Raw genomic sequence first — 18453 nt, 5'->3', positions numbered from 1 at the left:
ATTCTATGAGGTTGAGGATCTTGGGGGGGCTTGTGTGTTTTGGGGGATAGAGGTTGTGAGATGGATGATTTTAGTGTGGGGAATACAGATTCAAAAGCTCGGAGGTTAGTGTCATTGGCTTGTATCATGATGGTTCAGTTTCTGAGGATGGAGATAATGGTGTTCCCCTGGAATATGGGCGAGCTGGAGATTGTGAGTTTGCAGCCATAGGGAATATTGGTGGATTTGGAGGTGAGGAGGTAGCTGTTAAGGAAAGTGTCCCATCTAGCTGGGTGTTTAGTGAAGAAGATAAGACCTGTCCTTTTAGGTCCTTTATGGGCATTCGTAGGTGTCTGCAATTACCAACTCAGGGTGTTGCCTGATCAGTTTGTGCTTAATGTTTTTAAGCGCCGTGGGGGAGAGGTTGTTGGGGGGGATATGGAGAAAGAGTTGAGACCGCGGGTTTTAGAAAGGTGGAGATGGGTGAGTTAGCGGGTTCTGCGGGGATCAACATCTTAGGCTTTTATAGAAAGGAATGTGAGGGACCAGCTTAGCGGATGCCCGACTGGGATGTAAGGGGCTCCAAAAATGCGTTCAAGTAGGTTTTAACCGGGGAGGGGCAGATGCTTGAGGGCCTACTATCCCTCAAGGAGGAATAACGTAAGGACGTATGGTCAGGGAGACTGCTAGGTGGGGGATAGGGTTGGTCGGGTGGTCGGGTCGACTTGTGTGAAGACACAGTCAGCTTCGGCCGTGGAAGTGACCCTTTGGAACCTAAGTAGCCTTCAGTTTAAGCATAGCATAGACACACCTGAGATCCTTGGTGGAACTTCGTAGGACAGTGCCGCCTGAGCTAGTCGCCGAGTTTTAGGGGTGTGAGTGTGAATGTTGAATTGGACCCCTGCGGGAGGGCGTCCTCCAGTGATAAAGCACGGAGGAGTACGCACTCCTTGAAAGCGTTTTGCATAATAGGAGTGGTGGGCAGGGGCAGGACAGAAATGACTGCCCTCCAGCCACTCCGTCGCGAGTTTGGGGCGGGAGGATGCCCTTTGGGGGAGGGTGTCCTCTAGTGAATGTGCGCAAGGGAGAGCAGGGGGGATGGGGAGCACCCGCTCCAATGTCTGTCCACACTCTGCTCGATGGGGGAGGAGGGGGCGAGGAGCAGCCCCCAGCAGAGAACGCATGGGGCCCATGCGACCAGGAAGCCAGTGCCGGGAGGGAGGCCTCCGCTGGATTCCAGCAAGACTGGCTGCCCTCCAGCCCAGAGGGAGGAGAGGGTGTGGAGGCTCTCACCTCGTATCCAGGAGTCCAAACAACGGCTGGGCAGCAGGCAGGCGGCTGAAGACTCGAGAAAGATTCAGGTATGTTCTCTTGTTGTTGGAGCCGACTGTTTACTGTGTAGGAGGGCTCTGCTTCCTGTCGATTCGGTGAAGGGGGAGCTTTAAAGAATATTTCCGAGTCTTTTGTTTGGTGTTTCTAAAGTTGCGATGGCTGTCCCTGACGGGTGTTTCTTTTGTTTTCTTGTCGGTGTGGCGGTTGCCGGGGGTGCCTGAGGGAGATCTAGGGATTTTCACTAATTGTGATCCCGTCCCTCGGAAGCTCCGGGAGGTGCTTCCTTCCTCACGGCCATTTTGGTAGCCAAATTGCAAACCTTTAATATAGCACAGTAAGCTATGAACATGCATCAAGGAGCTGCAAGCAAACTGCAAGGCAGGGTTTAGAATCTTATGTTTTTTTCTCATCTCAATGTATTGCTATTCTGTGGTTTCTAAAGAGAGGTTCCTTTATATAGTAATAAATCTTATAAGTACAGGCAACCACAAACACCGTTAAATCTATATTTGTGTAATTACTCTCTCAGACCTATACAACTGACATTCCTACAGTGCATGCATATCTCTTACATAGAGTGGTTAACCAAAGTCAAAAACCTGCCTCCAAGCCATAGTTTTTCTTAAGTACTTGAAATGTTATAAACTGTGTGCTTTTGTTTCCCTCCATTGCAGTGGCATCTAGGTGTTAGGTTACAGATAGTTTCCCAGTCAGGATGATAGCCAATAGCCCTTTAAATCTTTGTTTTGGGCTCCCTCTCCTCCTGCACGTTGTTTTTCTAAAAGCTCCTGGATCAGCTCATTTCCCCCATCGGACCTTAATTTAAAAGCCTTTTGTAAAATGCAGTAAACGCAGTAAACCGCAGTTCATTTATGACAAGAGACAATCTCTACCAACCGTTTCTCCTTGTATTGGCCTCATCACTATTGCTTTCTTACCTCAGGGTTCCTGTACCCCTTGCTCTCGATGAATTCCTTGAAAGCTGCTGTTCCGTGGAGTTCCATTAGTTCCGCATCCTGAAATAAGATTTAAAACAGACTTGATAAACTAGAGCTACATTTGTTTGGAATCTGAAGAACAGAGGTATCATACTACCCTCTAGTGGTAGCTAGTCGATGTTTCATGTTGGAAAAATCTCGAATCGAAGTTGAGTGCTGTGTTCAATTACTGTTGTTTAGTGATTTGGGTTAAGGTACGTTTTTTTGCACATTGTTTACATTCCACAAATCAAACTGAAATGGACATCTGAGTCTGATCAATAAAGGTGTTTTGTGGGTACCGAAATATTAGGAAGTAGGTAAACAAGACGTTCTCTATCTATAGCTCCAGCGCTGACTTAGAACGATTGATATAGCAATTACTTTGTGCAAGCGTTATACTTGTGATTGCCCACTAAATTCTTCGACTAAATAGTGTGATACTAGGGTTTTTTTGTTTTCACTGTTTGGGAAAGGCAGTGTGAGAGTTAATTTTTCCTTTATCATTTAAATGCATTTTGAACAAAGCTCATCCTAACCTAAACTGTTTACACTGCCCTCCACCTTGCACTGATGTCTCAATACACAGTGTTCCTAGAGAATTTCCCTCGCTTGTACCTAACCAAGGATGTCCCAACAGTCTCAGGCTATTGATGTACAATGTATCAGTTAACATGCTCGAGTAAGCTGTCTGAATGACCGAAATCTAATGTAATACTACCATTAAGAATCTTCAAATGTTTTCTGTAGTATGTTTCCTCTTGCTTGTTTTCCATTGGTGCATATCCTGAGGCCTGGTACGTGTGCATAATGTATGAAAGACTGTCCAAAATCCTATAAAAGGTGTGAAGTTTTATGTACCCCGGTGTCCCTTATTCCCTACCTTTAGAAGGCAAATCTATGCAGTATTTCATATAGAACTTACTGAGTTCTTTATACTTATGACCTGAATGCTTTGATGTTAAACTTATTGATAAAATATATGTACAAAACAGTGATAGATGGAATGCTAGAACTAATCTCAGCCACTGGTAATTACTCAGGTCACATCCCAATGAATCGTTATTTTGCACACTATGCCACTTCAGTTTGGACTCAGCTATTTGCAAATCAGTCTTGGCACTGCTCCAATAGGAACAGTCCAGCCCGAACTGCCCAGGCAGGTCCTCCCTGAACTGGAACACAAGCAACCCAGAACCCATTATCGCCCTTGTTATAGGATCATCAGCCAGGCACAGCTTGGTTCCAGTAAAACAGTGTGCACAGGACCCAAGTCTAGGCATACTCGTCCCAATTAGAGCAACAAGATAAGTATATAAAACATTGATGGATGGAGTGATGGCCACATCCTAATCCAAAGTTATTTTGCACACCATGCCACATCAGTTTGGACCCAGCTATATGCAAATCAGTCTTGACCCTGTTCCAATAGGGACAGTCCAGCCCGAACTGCCAAGCCAGGTCCTCCCTGAACTGGAACACAAGCAACCCAGAACCAGTTCTGCCCTTGCTATGGGCTCACCAGCTGGATACAGTAGGGTTCCAATAACAGTGTGCATGGACCCACATCTGGGCATACCTGTCACACTAAGGGCGAAAACATAAGTATACAAAACAGTGGTGGATTGAATGCTTGAATTAATCCCAGCCACTGGTAATTACTTGGGGCCACATCCCAATCCATCATTATTTAGCACATAATGCCCACCTTGGTTTGGACCCCGCTATATGCAAATCAGTCTTGACCCTGCTCCAATAGGAACAGTCCAGCCTGAACTGCCAAACCAGGTCCTCCCTGAACCAGAACACAAGCAACTCAGAACTTGTTTTGTCCTAGTTATGGGCTCATCAGCCAGGTACAGCTTGGTTCCAGTGACTCGGATGTGGGTTCTGGGCTCACAGTGCCACTGGAGCCAAGCTATACCAGGTTGAAGAGCCCCAATTAAGGTGAAACCAGTCCTATATTGATTATGTTCTGGTTCAGGGAGAACCTGGCCTGGCAGATCATGCTGGAGTGTTCCCAGGAGGAGTAGTGTCAAGGCTGTGTCCAAACTGACGTGGCATGGTGGGCAAAAAATGATGGATTGGGATATGGCCTGAGTGAGGGCCAGTGGCTGGGATTAATTCAAGCATTCCATCCATATCCGTGTTCTGTTTTGCTAAACATATTGATGGCACATTTCATGTATAGTGCATATTATTAATGTTTCATCAATGATTATTGAATTTGACCATAGTTAGAGCAGCAATAGATCCAAACGGGGAGCACCAAAGTTTGTACTGGGACTACACTGCTCGCTGTCCCAGCAGTTGGAGCGCCTCATGAGCAGAATCACTCAGGACATGTTTGCGGGATGACAGCAGCATGATTTAAGCTCTCGAGACATTATCAATATCCTAAATATAATAACTTTTCAGCTACCAGCAGAAGCAATACAGCAGGGTGAGGGACTCGTGGGTAGCAACTGGCAGAGGCATTTTTGGCTATAAACATCAGGGTACGACTGGGACAGACAATACGTCCAGGCACCAAAATAAAAGTGGCCCCCCATGAGTAAATTAGAAAGCTAAAAAATGTGGCCCATGTTCGCGAATTGGGGTAATTTTGAAAATGTAAAGATACGCTGTTAAAGTGTTTTCTAAGGTGTGGATAAAATGGAGGTTGATGTGGGCAACATTTGGTTTAATATTAGAGAACTCAGTAGTAGAAATCGGTCCAGCAGACCATAAGACAGGCCCACAAACAGCCACAAACCGGCCGTCACACTGGGCAGTCCGACCATGGTAATTGTATGTTTACTACTGGAAACGAATAAGCCTGTCAGAAATTCACAGAAGGACTCCTGACGCGTTAAAAATGGGTTTACTAATGCGTACTTCTTTGCCACAAGTACGTAGTACAGAGCAATTAGAAGGAGAAGGCAGCCAGGGCCCTTAAGCCTGATGCTGGTGCTTTTTTCTGGCCCTACCTTCCTGTTACAACTGTAACAACCCGGGCCTGGTGCGTTTCTTCTAGAAGCAGCTATTCAGCAATACCGCTAGGTTGCCCCTATACTGTGTTTTCTGTTTTCTCAGATTACTTGTCTTGTTAATTATGACTTGCTCCTTCGATCAGCAAGGTTCAAAAGCTTCTGAGATTTCTGGCGTAGAATAACACAGCAGTAAACCCCACGCAAGGGGTGGTGAGTGGGTAGAACACAGTGTGGTGTGCCTTGTAAGTTCACGAATGCCCACAAAGTTCTGAGAGATGTTGACAATCACAAACTCTGACCCAAATATTTGCTATTCTGGAAATTATGGAGGTTACTCCAACAAAAGGTTAGATGATATCCCCTTTTCAGGGTTGAAAAGAAAATGGATCTCCTCCAGAGTTGGAGGGGATGTTGCTGAAGTGGTTTGCCTACAGGGGAAATGTTTTCTCTGTGGAGAAAAAAACTAAAAAAATGTGAATTTGCACTTGGGACTATATTTCCCCAATGCCTAGATTTCCAGGCGTACCATTGAGAATGTGTGTCAATTGCAAGCGCAAAAGTATGTTTAGGCAGAGCTGTAAATCTCTGCAAGTACTTTTACACTTCAACTGTGAATTTGGCCCTATGTATAAACATGGAGAAGAGGCTCAAAAGAGTGAGATGGTGTGTGAATGTGGGTGCAGTAAAAACAAGACGGTGTGTCAATGCAGCAATGAGAAATAGGAAAATATAGTCCTTTACTGGTAGGAGTCTGGGGGTGGGGCTGATGTGTGGGAGAGGGCACAGGCTACTAGAGGCTAGGGTGGTAAGCTAAATCTCATTCTGTATCAACAGTTTGTTCCAAGCCAGGAATCTACCAGCATGCTCCACAGGGCAAAACCTACTATGTGCTCCACCCAATGAATCCAATGGCATGGGCTTCCATTAAGTGGAAATGAAGGTGGAGTTCTGTCTAGAACTAATCCTAACATAGTGAACCTATTACCCTCAACAAGTCCATTAATGAAAGGCAACTGTATGATTGCTGTAGTAACATTCCTTTACTTCTTTGAGTCACATCCTAGGGTACTTACAATTGCATCTGAGGTAGAGGGGGTTTTAAGCATTAGAAGCACTAGGTTTTGCAGTCCCAACTAACCAAAGTCATTAGTTATGTAATGCATAATTTTCTTCAACATTATGGAAGGGGACACTTAGACTGAAGTATGGGGAAAGTGTCTCTATGGGTATTGTGGAAGACTAAAGAAGGGGCTAAAATGACTGACATTAACTAGGAACTGTTCACCTGCACGGCGTCAATTTCATAGAATTGTAATGTCTATGTGCTTTCTTGTTAAGGAACAAATGTGATGAAGCTAAATAGGAAGTTATTGAAGAAGTTTTTCTATTAGCATTTCTCTGTTGATGTTTCTTTATATAAATTTTGTCCTTGAGTGCTGAAGTCCCTCATAAAGGTAAATCCTGAAGCTTAAATACCTTCCAAAATGTCCTAGGCAAATAATAGATCTCGTGCAACGTTAGATTGTTCTAAGAGTGTGTAGAGGGAGTGGTTTTTTACTGTGCGTGGCTCATTTTCAGCACGTGTACAGCCGTATGAACTATGAACCGTATGTACATTTTCAGAGTTATTTTATTTTTAGAACTTTGGATGTTCATGCGAATGTTAAGTTAAAATTGATTTAGGCTTTGAAAGAGCAACCAAATAAATATATATTTATAATAGATAAACCAGTAAAAGCCCAACTGAATGCAAATTTAGAAGGTGAGGATTGTGCTAAAAGAGAGACCTCAAGCACAGATCAAATACAGCATCGCAGAGAAACGACTCTCCTTACCTGTTGATTGAGCCGAATTCTTGATGCAGGGCTCATGGTGTCTTCCTCATCACGGGGATCCCGTAAAGGCTCGTTTGCCTGCAGCTTTCTCCAGAGTTTCGGCTTAAGGTACCATGCTCCATACTTTATTTTCACCCAGCTTGGATGGTAAGTAGAATCCTGCATATAGCAGAAAATAAAGAAATACGATTTTGAGATGGTTGCAACAGTGGAACTCACACTACCGGCAATGAATATAGAGTGACACATTACTCATAGAACCAGAATCCCAGAAAACCATTAGTACATGTTTACATATATCAGAATGTATGAATGTTTAAACTTCATACAGCTGTAAGGCAGTCAAGGTCAATTATTACTTCACAACAAATGCAAACGGATTTATTCACACAGTGAGTGCCTTGCATGGGCAGGTTCAGAGTGTCTCAGGAAAATTAATACCTGCACTGGGCAGTAAACACATGATAAAGCACAAATGTGGGCCATTTGTTGATAGTTTCTCACCTTGAAAACATTTGCAGATTTACACCTGTCAAGTATAAGCTTACATCTGTTTTCAGTGTGTTGAAGGGGACACTCCAAAATTCAATAGGGTTTCAATAATGGGAACATTTCCCATGAACTCATTAACCAAAGATTTTACATAAGGCAAGCCATGATTTAAGACTAACATTTGCTTATTTTGGAAGCAGTGGACGCTTCCATTGTTTCATTCATGCTAGAGAACTTCGTTGACAGAAACTGTAATAATGCATCATCACCCAAAGTAATCCAGCATGGGTTTGCTATTACCATCACTGGTGTGCAATAATGATATATTATGAGGCCTGAAAGCTTCTTGACATTTAGCTAGATCGGGAAAACCCAATCCCAGCCAGACACTTAAGATCACCCACGAAAATCCGAACTTTCATTCCCAAATAAAGTAAGAAAATTATATTACAATCTTTGCTCAGAGTTCTTGGCTAAAGCAGTAGGAATACAAGAAATGCATGCAATATCTCTGGCTGCATATTTATCTTTACAGTATTTACTTTCCCCCCACAATTCCAAATTTAAAAAAGACACTGTATTATACCTCTTTATTATTGCTAGAACTTCCTTAAAACATATATTTGTTATTTGAGGCACATCACAAATACCTTTAAAATCTAAGATACTGGACTTTTTACTTGACTATTTAAAATTCCATCTCTCTGTGAAATGCCTAAAGCAAGTCTTCAAATTTGGAAACAAATACATTTTTTAACATTATTCCATAAGTATACTTACTTTAAGGTATGATCCAAGGACAACTGACGATTTGATAATCATAAAACAATATCACTAGCATAAAATAAAATGTCAGGCTCTTTTCCGAACAAAAAGACTCCAGTAACATTTTTATTTAGCTGTGAAGCAACCCAAGAAGTTCAATCAAAACATCAAACAAAATAGAGGGACACCTCTGTCATCCCCTTAGAACTAATTGATATTGGAAGCTAAAACCATGGTCTTCACTCATGTATTTGCTCTTGAATACATTGTCTAAATAAAATTTACAAAAGGAGGAGGAAACGTGGTCAAATGTGCCCCCCTCATACCGCAATCAAGATAACAGCTGCAATGAGTATATATTTAAAACACATTTAAATTAATCATTTGAATCAGAGGTTTTGTTTGAATGAACATGTCTGTTCTTAACTAAAATGCACAGGGAATCAATTTAGCTAAAATAGATGATGCATAGCCCATCAAAACAAGTCAAAATTTTAATGTTTAAGATTAAACAGAAATCAGTCAGTAATATTTTATAGACCTTAAAATCTCTATCTGGCCTGTGGATCAAAGTATTCAAATGTAACCCAACTGACGGAGGTTTCAGACCATCATGAAATGTTTCTGAATAAGCCTGAGTTCGTAGTGGAGACAATGATTTTGAAAATCTATCATCAAATTGTATTAGGAAATCACCTAAACTCGAACTTCCCATTCTTAAGAATTTTAAGAGTTTGACAATTTCTTCCAAAGATATATCTGCTCCCAAACTCTTAAAATTCTTTAAAAAATGGGAAGTCAGTAAACACTTATACACCTTCTTAAAGATACTGGAATTATATCCCTCCTCTTGAATGACTTGCCTTTACTACAAATTTCTCATGAAGATGCAAAAACTTTGGACGCAGATATCTGTATGAAACAACATTTATAAGATTGCCTTGATTTTTCCCCAGAATATGGACTGTGAATGATAGAACATCTGCCTCTAAAGACCTAAAGCCCGATTTAGATCTTGGCGATATTACTGCCAAATCGCCCACTGCATTTAGATATATTGCAGCTGAGTAGCAGACCGCCATGACAGAGTGCTCTCCCTAGCCAACCATATTTAGATGTTACAGTCCTGCAAGAGGTGTACTTGTGGCAGTTTGCTGACAGAGGGAGCCCATCGCTAGACCCAATGGACATCACACAATGGCAGTAGCAATGGAATAGAGGTAAGACACACACACACGCAGTGTACATTCACCATATATGTCCCCCGCACAACGCATTACACAACACACCACATACACACAATCATCCATTACCACTCCTGCACCACACAACACGTACATGCAAAAATCACACATTGCCATACATCCATGACACAACACACACATTAGTGACACTGATTCCACACACGACACAACCACAACTACACACTCAGCTACACTAACACACAAGCGCAAGTACACACATCACAAAAACGACCACCACACAACGCTCACCTGAATGTTACACACAGCAACACAACACACACAACATCAAACCCACATGCGAGTGCCACATATACAGACACAACCACATCACCCACTCCAGCTAATTCTGCCTCAACCAGCCAGTTGAATTGCACACACACACACAAAGACGTATTTACTCACATACACAACTGGAAGTACAACATCACAGGTCCCCTTGAAATGTGCACACATGGACATAGTCGTTGATTGTGAATGTGTGGAGGTCGGACTGCCACAGTTGGCTTGGCGGTAAGGAACATCCTAATCTGCTTGGTGGTAAATGTGGCTGGAGTCCCGCTGTAAGCTCCTATTCCCAATGCCGCCGTTGAGGCGGCTGGAGATTCTTGGCCGAGACAGCAGGACTCTATCGCTCTTTCGCCTATGAGACAGCAAACATCTACATCAGGCAGGTGGACCGCCAAGGCGGTGGATGATTCTTCCATTGAAAATTCAACAGTGGGACCATTACGCCAAGATCTAAATCAGGCCCTTAGTCCATGTGCCAATATGAAAAAGAGAACCCGGCAGACTGCAACATTCAGCAGCTCATTGAGCATCATTTGGGTAAGGTGCATATTAGGTAACAGTCCTGGGAGAGTCACAGGAATATTTAGTGGCACCCAAATCTCTTTCATCAAGAATAAACACACTCAATAACACTAGTGTAGGAAGCTGGCATGGTGTGTGGTGAGCACATATGGTGTTATCACCTTAAACCAGGTCCAGGTATCCCCTACTAGTGAGGTGTAGGCAGTGTCTGGGAAGCCAGGGCTCTCTAGAGGTAGCTGTGGATGAGCAGCCACGACTTATCCAGGAGACATGCAAAGCTTATCCAGTACCACTTTAGTCAAACAGCACCTACACACACGAAAGAACCACACAGTGTTAAAAAAATAAAGATACCTTACTGTAGTACCAGAAATATTAAAATAATGTATAGGCAATACTCTACTAGTAGGCGAGTAAACACACTATTATATACACATTAGTAATCAGGAATGGTCAGAAAAAGCAATAGAAAACAGTGAAATAACAGAATAATAGAGACCCTAGGGGGAGACCAAATCATATACTAAATAAATGGAATGCGAAAGGCAGACCCCCAACCAAAGAAGTGGAATCTGTAGAGGGGAGCTGGGAATTAGGAACTCCAAAGGGTAAGTACCAGAGTGCCCCCCAGCGACCAGGAGAGAAGAGGTAAGTACCTGTTTTTTTCCCAAACCAACAAATAAACTTTGTAAAAGGACTGTGCAAGACCCAAGCAACACTGGAAGCAACAGAAGATGGATCCTGACAGAAGAGGACCTGAAAATGAAGGGGACCAAGTTAATTTCCAGTTGAAGTGTCCGGTTGGGGCAGGATCTACTACCCACCCTTCTGGAGATGCAGGACCAGGTAGACGGTGAAGAGTCGGCTATGCAGCACAGGAGCAGGAGAAGAGTTTCAGAAGTGATGCAGTCTATGTCCTACATCGGAAGAAGAGTTGCAGTCGGTCAGACGTGTGGAAAAACCACCAACAATTCTTGGCAAAAGCAAGAGTTGCAGAAGAAGAGTTGCAGAGCTGCTGGGGACAAGGAAGGTTCAGGGGGGACTCAACCCAAGGAGGTGATTCCCAGGTGATCCTCAGCAGTATGGAGAGTCAGAAGTCGAGGATGCAGCCCCCACAGGCAATTCACAGGCAGCAGGCACAGGAGTCGCAGTGAGGCCCACTCTGCACACCTAGAGAGGAGTCCCACGTCACTGGAGCAGCAGGCAGGAGACTGTGCTTTGCAGGGAAGAGTGCTGGAGACCAAGGATACACGGAGCTTGGAGATTCCTTGGAAGAAGAGCCCACAAGCCTTGGTAGCTGCAAGAGTCGCAGTGCACAGGGGTACTGTATGTAGGATGGCAGCAGCGCAGGCTGCATGGGAAAACCCTGCAAACTGGTAGGAGCAAAGCTGGGAGATCCTCTAAGAAGCCCCCAGAGTGCATGGAATCATACAACCATTTCTGGTAACAGTATTGGGGTATGATTCCGACATGTTTGATACCAAACATGCCCAGGTTCGGAGATACCATTATGTAGCTGGACACAGGCCTGTGTCCAGTACATGGGTAAAATGGCTTCCCCACACTTATGAAATCCAGGAAAATGGAACTGGAGTTCGTAGAGGGACCTCTACTCATGCAGGGGTGCCCTCACACACAGGTACTTGCACCCTGCCCTCTGGGCTAGGAGGGCCTGCCATAGGAGTGACTTACAGTGACATCGTGCAGTGACCTGTAGTGAAAGGGTGCATGCTCCTTTTCATGCAGGCTGCAATGACAGGCCTGCAGACACATTTTGGATTGGCTCCCATGGGTGGCATAATACATGCTGCAGCCCATGGGGAACCCCTTGTGCCCCAATGCCCTGGGTACCTAGGTACCATATACTAGGGACTTACATGGGGGCACCAATATGCCAATTGTGAGGTGTAGAATGTCAGGAACGACCAAATTTAGGGGGAGAGAGCACAGTCACTGGGGTCCTGGTTAGCAGGGTCCCAGTGAACACAGTCAAAACACACTGACAACAGGCAAAAAGTGGGGGTATGTATATATAAAACACAAAAAGAGAGTACTGGGAGTATTTACTAGCCCACATCACCTCCCAAAAGAAATCTATAGAACCACTAAGGGTGTGGGGTAGTAGAGGTTGAGGGTGGAACTTAGTCAGTGTTCCCTCAAAAGGCGGTGTCAGTTAGGTCGCCTTAATGTACGGGTTGCAGAAGGCATGAGCAAGGAGTGTCCCTGAGATAAGAGACTGTGTTGTCCTAGGGGGGAGGGAGAAAGGGGGGAGTCCCCTTACCGACTAGGTGGTCTCACACACATAATAGTGTCTTGCTTCATCATTTGACCATCTAGCCCCCCCCCAAGTGAGATAATACTACTTGGGCGGACTCAACCTCTTGGTTAAAGGAACCAGAGGGAGTGCTGAAATTAAACTAGCTGGATAAATGCGGGGATCCAGATGAGGTGGAGATAGAAATAAAATTACCATACATGTCACCAGTTAGTACTAGTTAAATTTTAATAAAGGTGCGTGTTGGTAAGATTAAGAAATAGGGGGGAGGCTCATTGGAGAATAATGTCTCCTAGAGTATAAAAAGGAATATATATGACCAACATGTTTCTGCCCTCTCAAAGTGCTGGTAGGTCAGGGGCATTCTTCAGGGTCTAGGATCCCGGGGCACTAGCAATAAGTGAAGTGCTCAAAGTGAATCATAAAGAGCCTACCTGAACAGGTGGTTCATGGTGTGGTAGGTCTGTAATAGCTGATAAATGAACCACAGATTACTGAAGGTGAAAAAGTGGCACACCACTGCACACGACACAGCAAAAAACGTGACAAACTTTAAACAAGTGTAAGGACACTCAAAACCACATGCATAATTAGCTTACCCCGGAGCCAGGGGCGTTTGGCCTCTGGTCTGAATAGCGCCGGGGGGAGGGGCATTCCCTTGTAGTCACACTTTTAGAAGAAAGGAGGAAGGGGGATAAAGGGTTAAAGGAGGGAAGAAAGGGCTAGGGAGTGTCTAAAGAGACGAGGTGAAAGAGAATCCAAAAGTGCCATGTAGATCAAACTTACCACTCCAAAGGGATTACCGTGGAGAGTACCTACGTGCCGGTGCCAGACCGCTCTGGTGTAGAATGAGGGGCTGGCCCGGTATTTATGGTAATGAGGGTGCTCATTAGGCGTCGGCGTTCAAGGAACGTATTAATTACGCAGCCGATATCCTGGTGTGGTTAGCCCCGTGATGGTGAGGCCGGCGTACCGACCGCGTCCAGAGCGGAGGGCGCGGCCGGGCGCCTAATGGTGACGCGCTGTGAGGCAAGTAGCGCGGGATGGAGGGCCTCTGGTCTCCCCTGCTAGGGAGTCACAGGGCCCGGGACGAAGCGGGGCGCTCCGACCGCGTCCTGAATGGGCGGTGCGGTCGGGCGCTTAGTGATGACGCGCCGCAGTAAGAGCGGCGTGTCATGCTGGGCCGCGGGACTCTGGGAATGAGAGTCCCGCGGGGAGAAGCCAGCGTGTCGCGTGTTACGCGGCAAGAAGAAGTTGACGAATTCTCAAGGAAATAAAAGAAGGGGGGGGGGAAGAAAAGGGGCGGCGGGAGTATGGGAAGGGGGTGGGGGGGAAAAAAGAAGTGGCAGAAGGGGCAGCGGGGGAAGAGAGCAGGGGGAGGTGGAGGGGGGAGGGAGGGGGAGTTTTAAGGGGTGGAAAAATGGGAAAATTAATGAATGAAAAAATTAAAGATGAAGAAAGGGTGGGAGGGTGAAAGAAGGAAGGAGTAGAGAGGGAGAAGAGGGGACAGGGGAAAAAAATTAGGAGCAGAAATAAAAGAGAAGAAAAGGCAGGGTGAGGGGAAAAAAAAAGGGGAGAGAACACATAAGAGAAGAGAGGGGAGGGAAGAAACCAGAAAAAGAGAAGGTGAAGGCTGAGGGAAGACAGACAACACGGGAAGGAAGGAAAAAAGAAAGAAAATAAAAGAGAGAAGAAAAAAGAGAAAAGAGAAAGGATGAAATTACAGTAACTCGTAGCTCTAGGGGATAATTAGATTGAGCCAAGGTCATAGAGAAACTCAATGGCAGTGGGTGGTTGTCAAAGCAAGGAGTTCCCAAGTGAGGGACACATGAGATCCTGTGCGTGGTATATCTCAGTCAGGGTATCTTTTATGGTGAAGCCATTAGCCTAGGGCTGACCACTGGATATTGTCATTGAGCCCAATGGTGTCGGTACGCAATCTCCATATCCATCTCTGTTCGTATAGTAAGAGTTTCTGTTTTACATTGGTCGCTGTTGGTTTCAGTTGATCCAATACCACCCATTGTAAGTGGTCGGGATGGTGGGTGTGGGTGATGTAGTGGTCTGTGAGTCTCGTGGCATCTCTTTTGCAGCGGATGGTGCTTCTATGTTCGCAGATGCGGGTACCCACTCTTCTTGTTGTCATTCCAATATATTTTAGACCACAGGGGCATGTGATCATATAGACCACATTTATACTATTGCAGTTTGTTAGTTGTCTTAGTTCCCATGGTGTCTGTAGGCCCAAGTCTACTGAGAGGTTTTTTTTGGTGAAAGCACATACACTACAATTGCCACATGGGAAGTGTCCTTTGGGTGGAGGGAGACCCCATAGGGTCTGTTGTCTGCTCCCAGTGGTGATCGCTCGCGGACGGGTGTGTATGATCATATCCCGGATGCTTTTGGCCTTCCTGTAGGCATTCATAGGTACCTGAAACGGGAGGCCCCCAGAGGTCAGGATTTTCCAGTCCTCGTTTATTATTTTCTTGATTATATTGGATGCTGGGTTAAAAGTGGTCACACAGATCAGTGTATCTCCCTTATCGGTTCTGGTGGTGGGTTGGAGTAGTGTTTCCCTAGGGCTGACGCGGGCCCGTTTGTCGGCTCTCCTTAGTTTGTCGTCAACTTCTTCTTGCCGCGTAACACACGACACGCTGGCTTCTCCCCGCGGGACTCTCTTTCCCAGAGTCCTGCGGCCCAGCATGATGCGCCGCACTTACTGCGGCGCGTCATCACTAAGCGCCCGACCGCACCGCCCATTCAGGACGCGGTCGGAGCGCCCCGCTTCGTCCCGGGCCCTGTGGCTCCCTAGCAGGGGAGACCAGAGGCCCTCCATCCCGCGCTACTTGCCTCACAGCGCGTCACCATTAGGCGCCCGGCCGCGCACTCCGCTCTGGACGCGGTCGGTACGCCAGCCTCACCATCACGGGGCTAACCACACCAGGATATCGGCTGCGTAATTAATACGTTCCTTGAACGCCGACACCTAATGTACACCCTCATTACCATAAATACCGGGCCAGCCCCTCATTCTACACCAGAGCGGTCTGGCACCGGCACGTAGGTACTCTCCACGGTAATCCCTTTGGAGTGGTAAGTTTGATCTACATGGCACTTTTGGATTCTCTTTCACCTCGTCTCTTTAGACACTCCCTAGCCCTTTCTTCCCTCCTTTAACCCTTTATCCCCCTTCCTCCTTTCTCCTAAGAGTGTGACTACAAGGGAATACCCCTCCCCCCGGCGCTATTCAGACCAGAGGCCAAACGCCCCTGGCTCCGGGGTAAGCTAATTATGCATGTGGTTTTGAGTGTCCTTACACTTGTTTAAAGTTTGTCACATTTTTTGCTGTGTTGTGTGCAGTGGTGTGCCACTTTTTCACCTTCAGTAATCTGTGGTTCATTTATCAGCTATTACAGACCTACCACACCATGAACCACCTGTTCAGGTAGGCTCTTTATGATTCACTTTGAGCACTTCACTTATTGCTAGTGCTCCGGGATCCTAGACCCTGAAGAATGCCCCTGACCTACCAGCACTTTGAGAGGGCAGAAACATGTTGGTCATATATATTCCTTTTTAGACTCTAGGAGACATTATTCTCCAATGAGCCTCCCCCCTATTTCTTAATCTTACCAACACGCACCTTTATTAAAATTTAACTAGTACTAACTGGTGACATGTATGGTAATTTTATTTCTATCTCCACCTCATCTGGATCCCCGCATTTATCCAGCTAGTTTAATTTCAGCACTCCCTCTGGTTCCTTTAACCAAGAGGTTGAGTCCGCCCAAGTAGTATTATCTCACTTGGGGGGGGCTAGATGGTCAAATGATGAAGCAAGACACTATTATGTGTGTGAGACCACCTAGTCCGTAAGGGGACTCCCCCCTTTCTCCCTCCCCCCTAGGACAACACAGTCTCTTATCTCAGGGACACTCCTTGCTCATGCCTTCTGCAACCCGTACATTAAGGCGACCTAACTGACACCGCCTTTTGAGGGAACACTGACTAAGTTCCACCCTCAACCTCTACTACCCCACACCCTTAGTGGTTCTATAGATTTCTTTTGGGAGGTGGTGTGGGCTAGTAAATACTCCCAGTACTCTCTTTTTGTGTTTTATGAGTCAGCGCAGCGGCCAGCTTTGAGAGTCTATGTTACATACTCATTTATTCCAAATCCTGTGACACGTTCACAGGTGTATTAGAAGTCCTTCTTACTCTATCCTATCATGGATAAAGGACTAGTCTTCAGCGAGGAAGAGCTCCAGGCCATCCTCGCAGCACCCTCACTTTTAGGAGACGTTTCTCTCTCTAAGACAATAGCTCTATTAGGGGACTGGGACACACTGATTGAACTAAAAAGAACACAAGTATAAACAATACTACATGGGGCTGTCCTAACAGAGTATCTGAGAAAAAACGCAGCACCCAACGGACTGATCGTCACCACCGAGCCACGTATCTTCCTAGATGACAAGGAATTTAGGAAAGATTGGTCACTGATAGCCTGGAAGTGCACCAGAGATTGGTTGATCCTAATCATCAAAACCGCCTCCAGACTTTCAGATACCCTAATGATTCAAATCAAAGCAGCTGAAAGTAACCTAAAGACTGGTCTTACAACTGCTGCTTTTAAAAAGAAACTAGAGGAAACAAATAAAACAATTAGCAAGTTTAAAGATTATTTAACTCAACGTAAGATTACTAAGTTCCAGAAAAACCTGGATAGATTTTCTCTAGAAAAAGTACATCCTTACTCAAGGGAAGACTTCACAACTCAACTACCTTTACCCTCAGACACATCCTCCGGGGGTTATTCCAGTTCCGATTCCGACAATAGCCGGGCACAATCCTCATGCTCAAGGCGCAGCAGGAGGGGGAATCCACGGAACAATTGGCCTGCCCCATTTACAGGCCCCCCACCCCCACTGCTGAACATGTCACCCTGGTCTTGGCCCTCACCATATGGGCCACCTAACCAATTCCAAGCCCCGCTGTACCCCCAACCACCGACCACTTGGGCCTACCCAAATGCTCCTTTTTTTGGGAGAGGCCCCGGACGTGGAAGGGGAAGGAAAAAGGGAGTAAGTTGGAACCTGTAGGAGGGACCAACAGACGACGAGACCCCCAGCACAAGCAGAATACAAGCAGGGGCTCAACAACGGTTGTGAATTTGAGCACCAAGGTATTGAATAAGAGTGAGCTTCAAGCATTAGAGAAAGGCTTGGGCTTCGTCCCCACTCCCAAACTTGACATTTTCAAATTAAGGGTTGAACTGGCTGAGTTTTTCCGCAAGATCAGACTAAAAACCTTCTTCCTCCAGAACCCCGTACCTAACACAGAACAAGAAAAGAACACAGGGCTGCGCCCAAAATCTAAATTCACTCCGACCTCCCACCTAATGCCACCAGAAGTTCTGGCCTTTGAAAAATCAGTAGGCAGGAAAATCGATGATCTACAGAAGAAACATAGGGAGGTCTTCCACAACATTAGCACAGAAGAGCTTACAGCCCTTAACAACTTAAGTAATGACCCCTCTATCACTATCAAACCAGCTGACAAAGGTGGGGCAATAGTGATAATGCCTACGGCGATGTACAATGCGGAATGTCTACGCCTATTAGACAACAACCATCACTATAGGAGACTAACAAAGGATCCCACAGAAGATATCAAGGAAGAAATCACCTTCCTGGTCAACAAGGGTATTAACAACGACTGCATCACTAAGCATGAGGCTGCCTTCCTTATGCAATCCGACCCTAAAACACC

General features: G+C 45.5%; 1 protein-coding gene across 1 annotated transcript in view; it reads right to left on the bottom strand.

Annotated features, from left to right (window-relative positions):
* LOC138289371 (protein FAM47E-like) overlaps window positions 1-18453 on the bottom strand; it is a 116240-nt gene that overhangs the window by 19121 nt on the left and 78666 nt on the right. The window contains exons 6-7 of the mRNA XM_069230168.1: window positions 7096-7254; window positions 2250-2327 (exon numbers count right to left, since the gene is read on the bottom strand). Coding sequence (XP_069086269.1) covers window positions 2250-2327; window positions 7096-7254 — 237 coding nt within the window. The remainder of the gene's footprint in view (window positions 1-2249; window positions 2328-7095; window positions 7255-18453) is intronic.

Source organism: Pleurodeles waltl, chromosome 1_1, assembly GCF_031143425.1.
Source record: "Pleurodeles waltl isolate 20211129_DDA chromosome 1_1, aPleWal1.hap1.20221129, whole genome shotgun sequence".
NCBI lineage: Eukaryota > Metazoa > Chordata > Amphibia > Caudata > Salamandridae > Pleurodeles > Pleurodeles waltl.
This window is presented reverse-complemented; position numbering and strand designations above follow the sequence as displayed.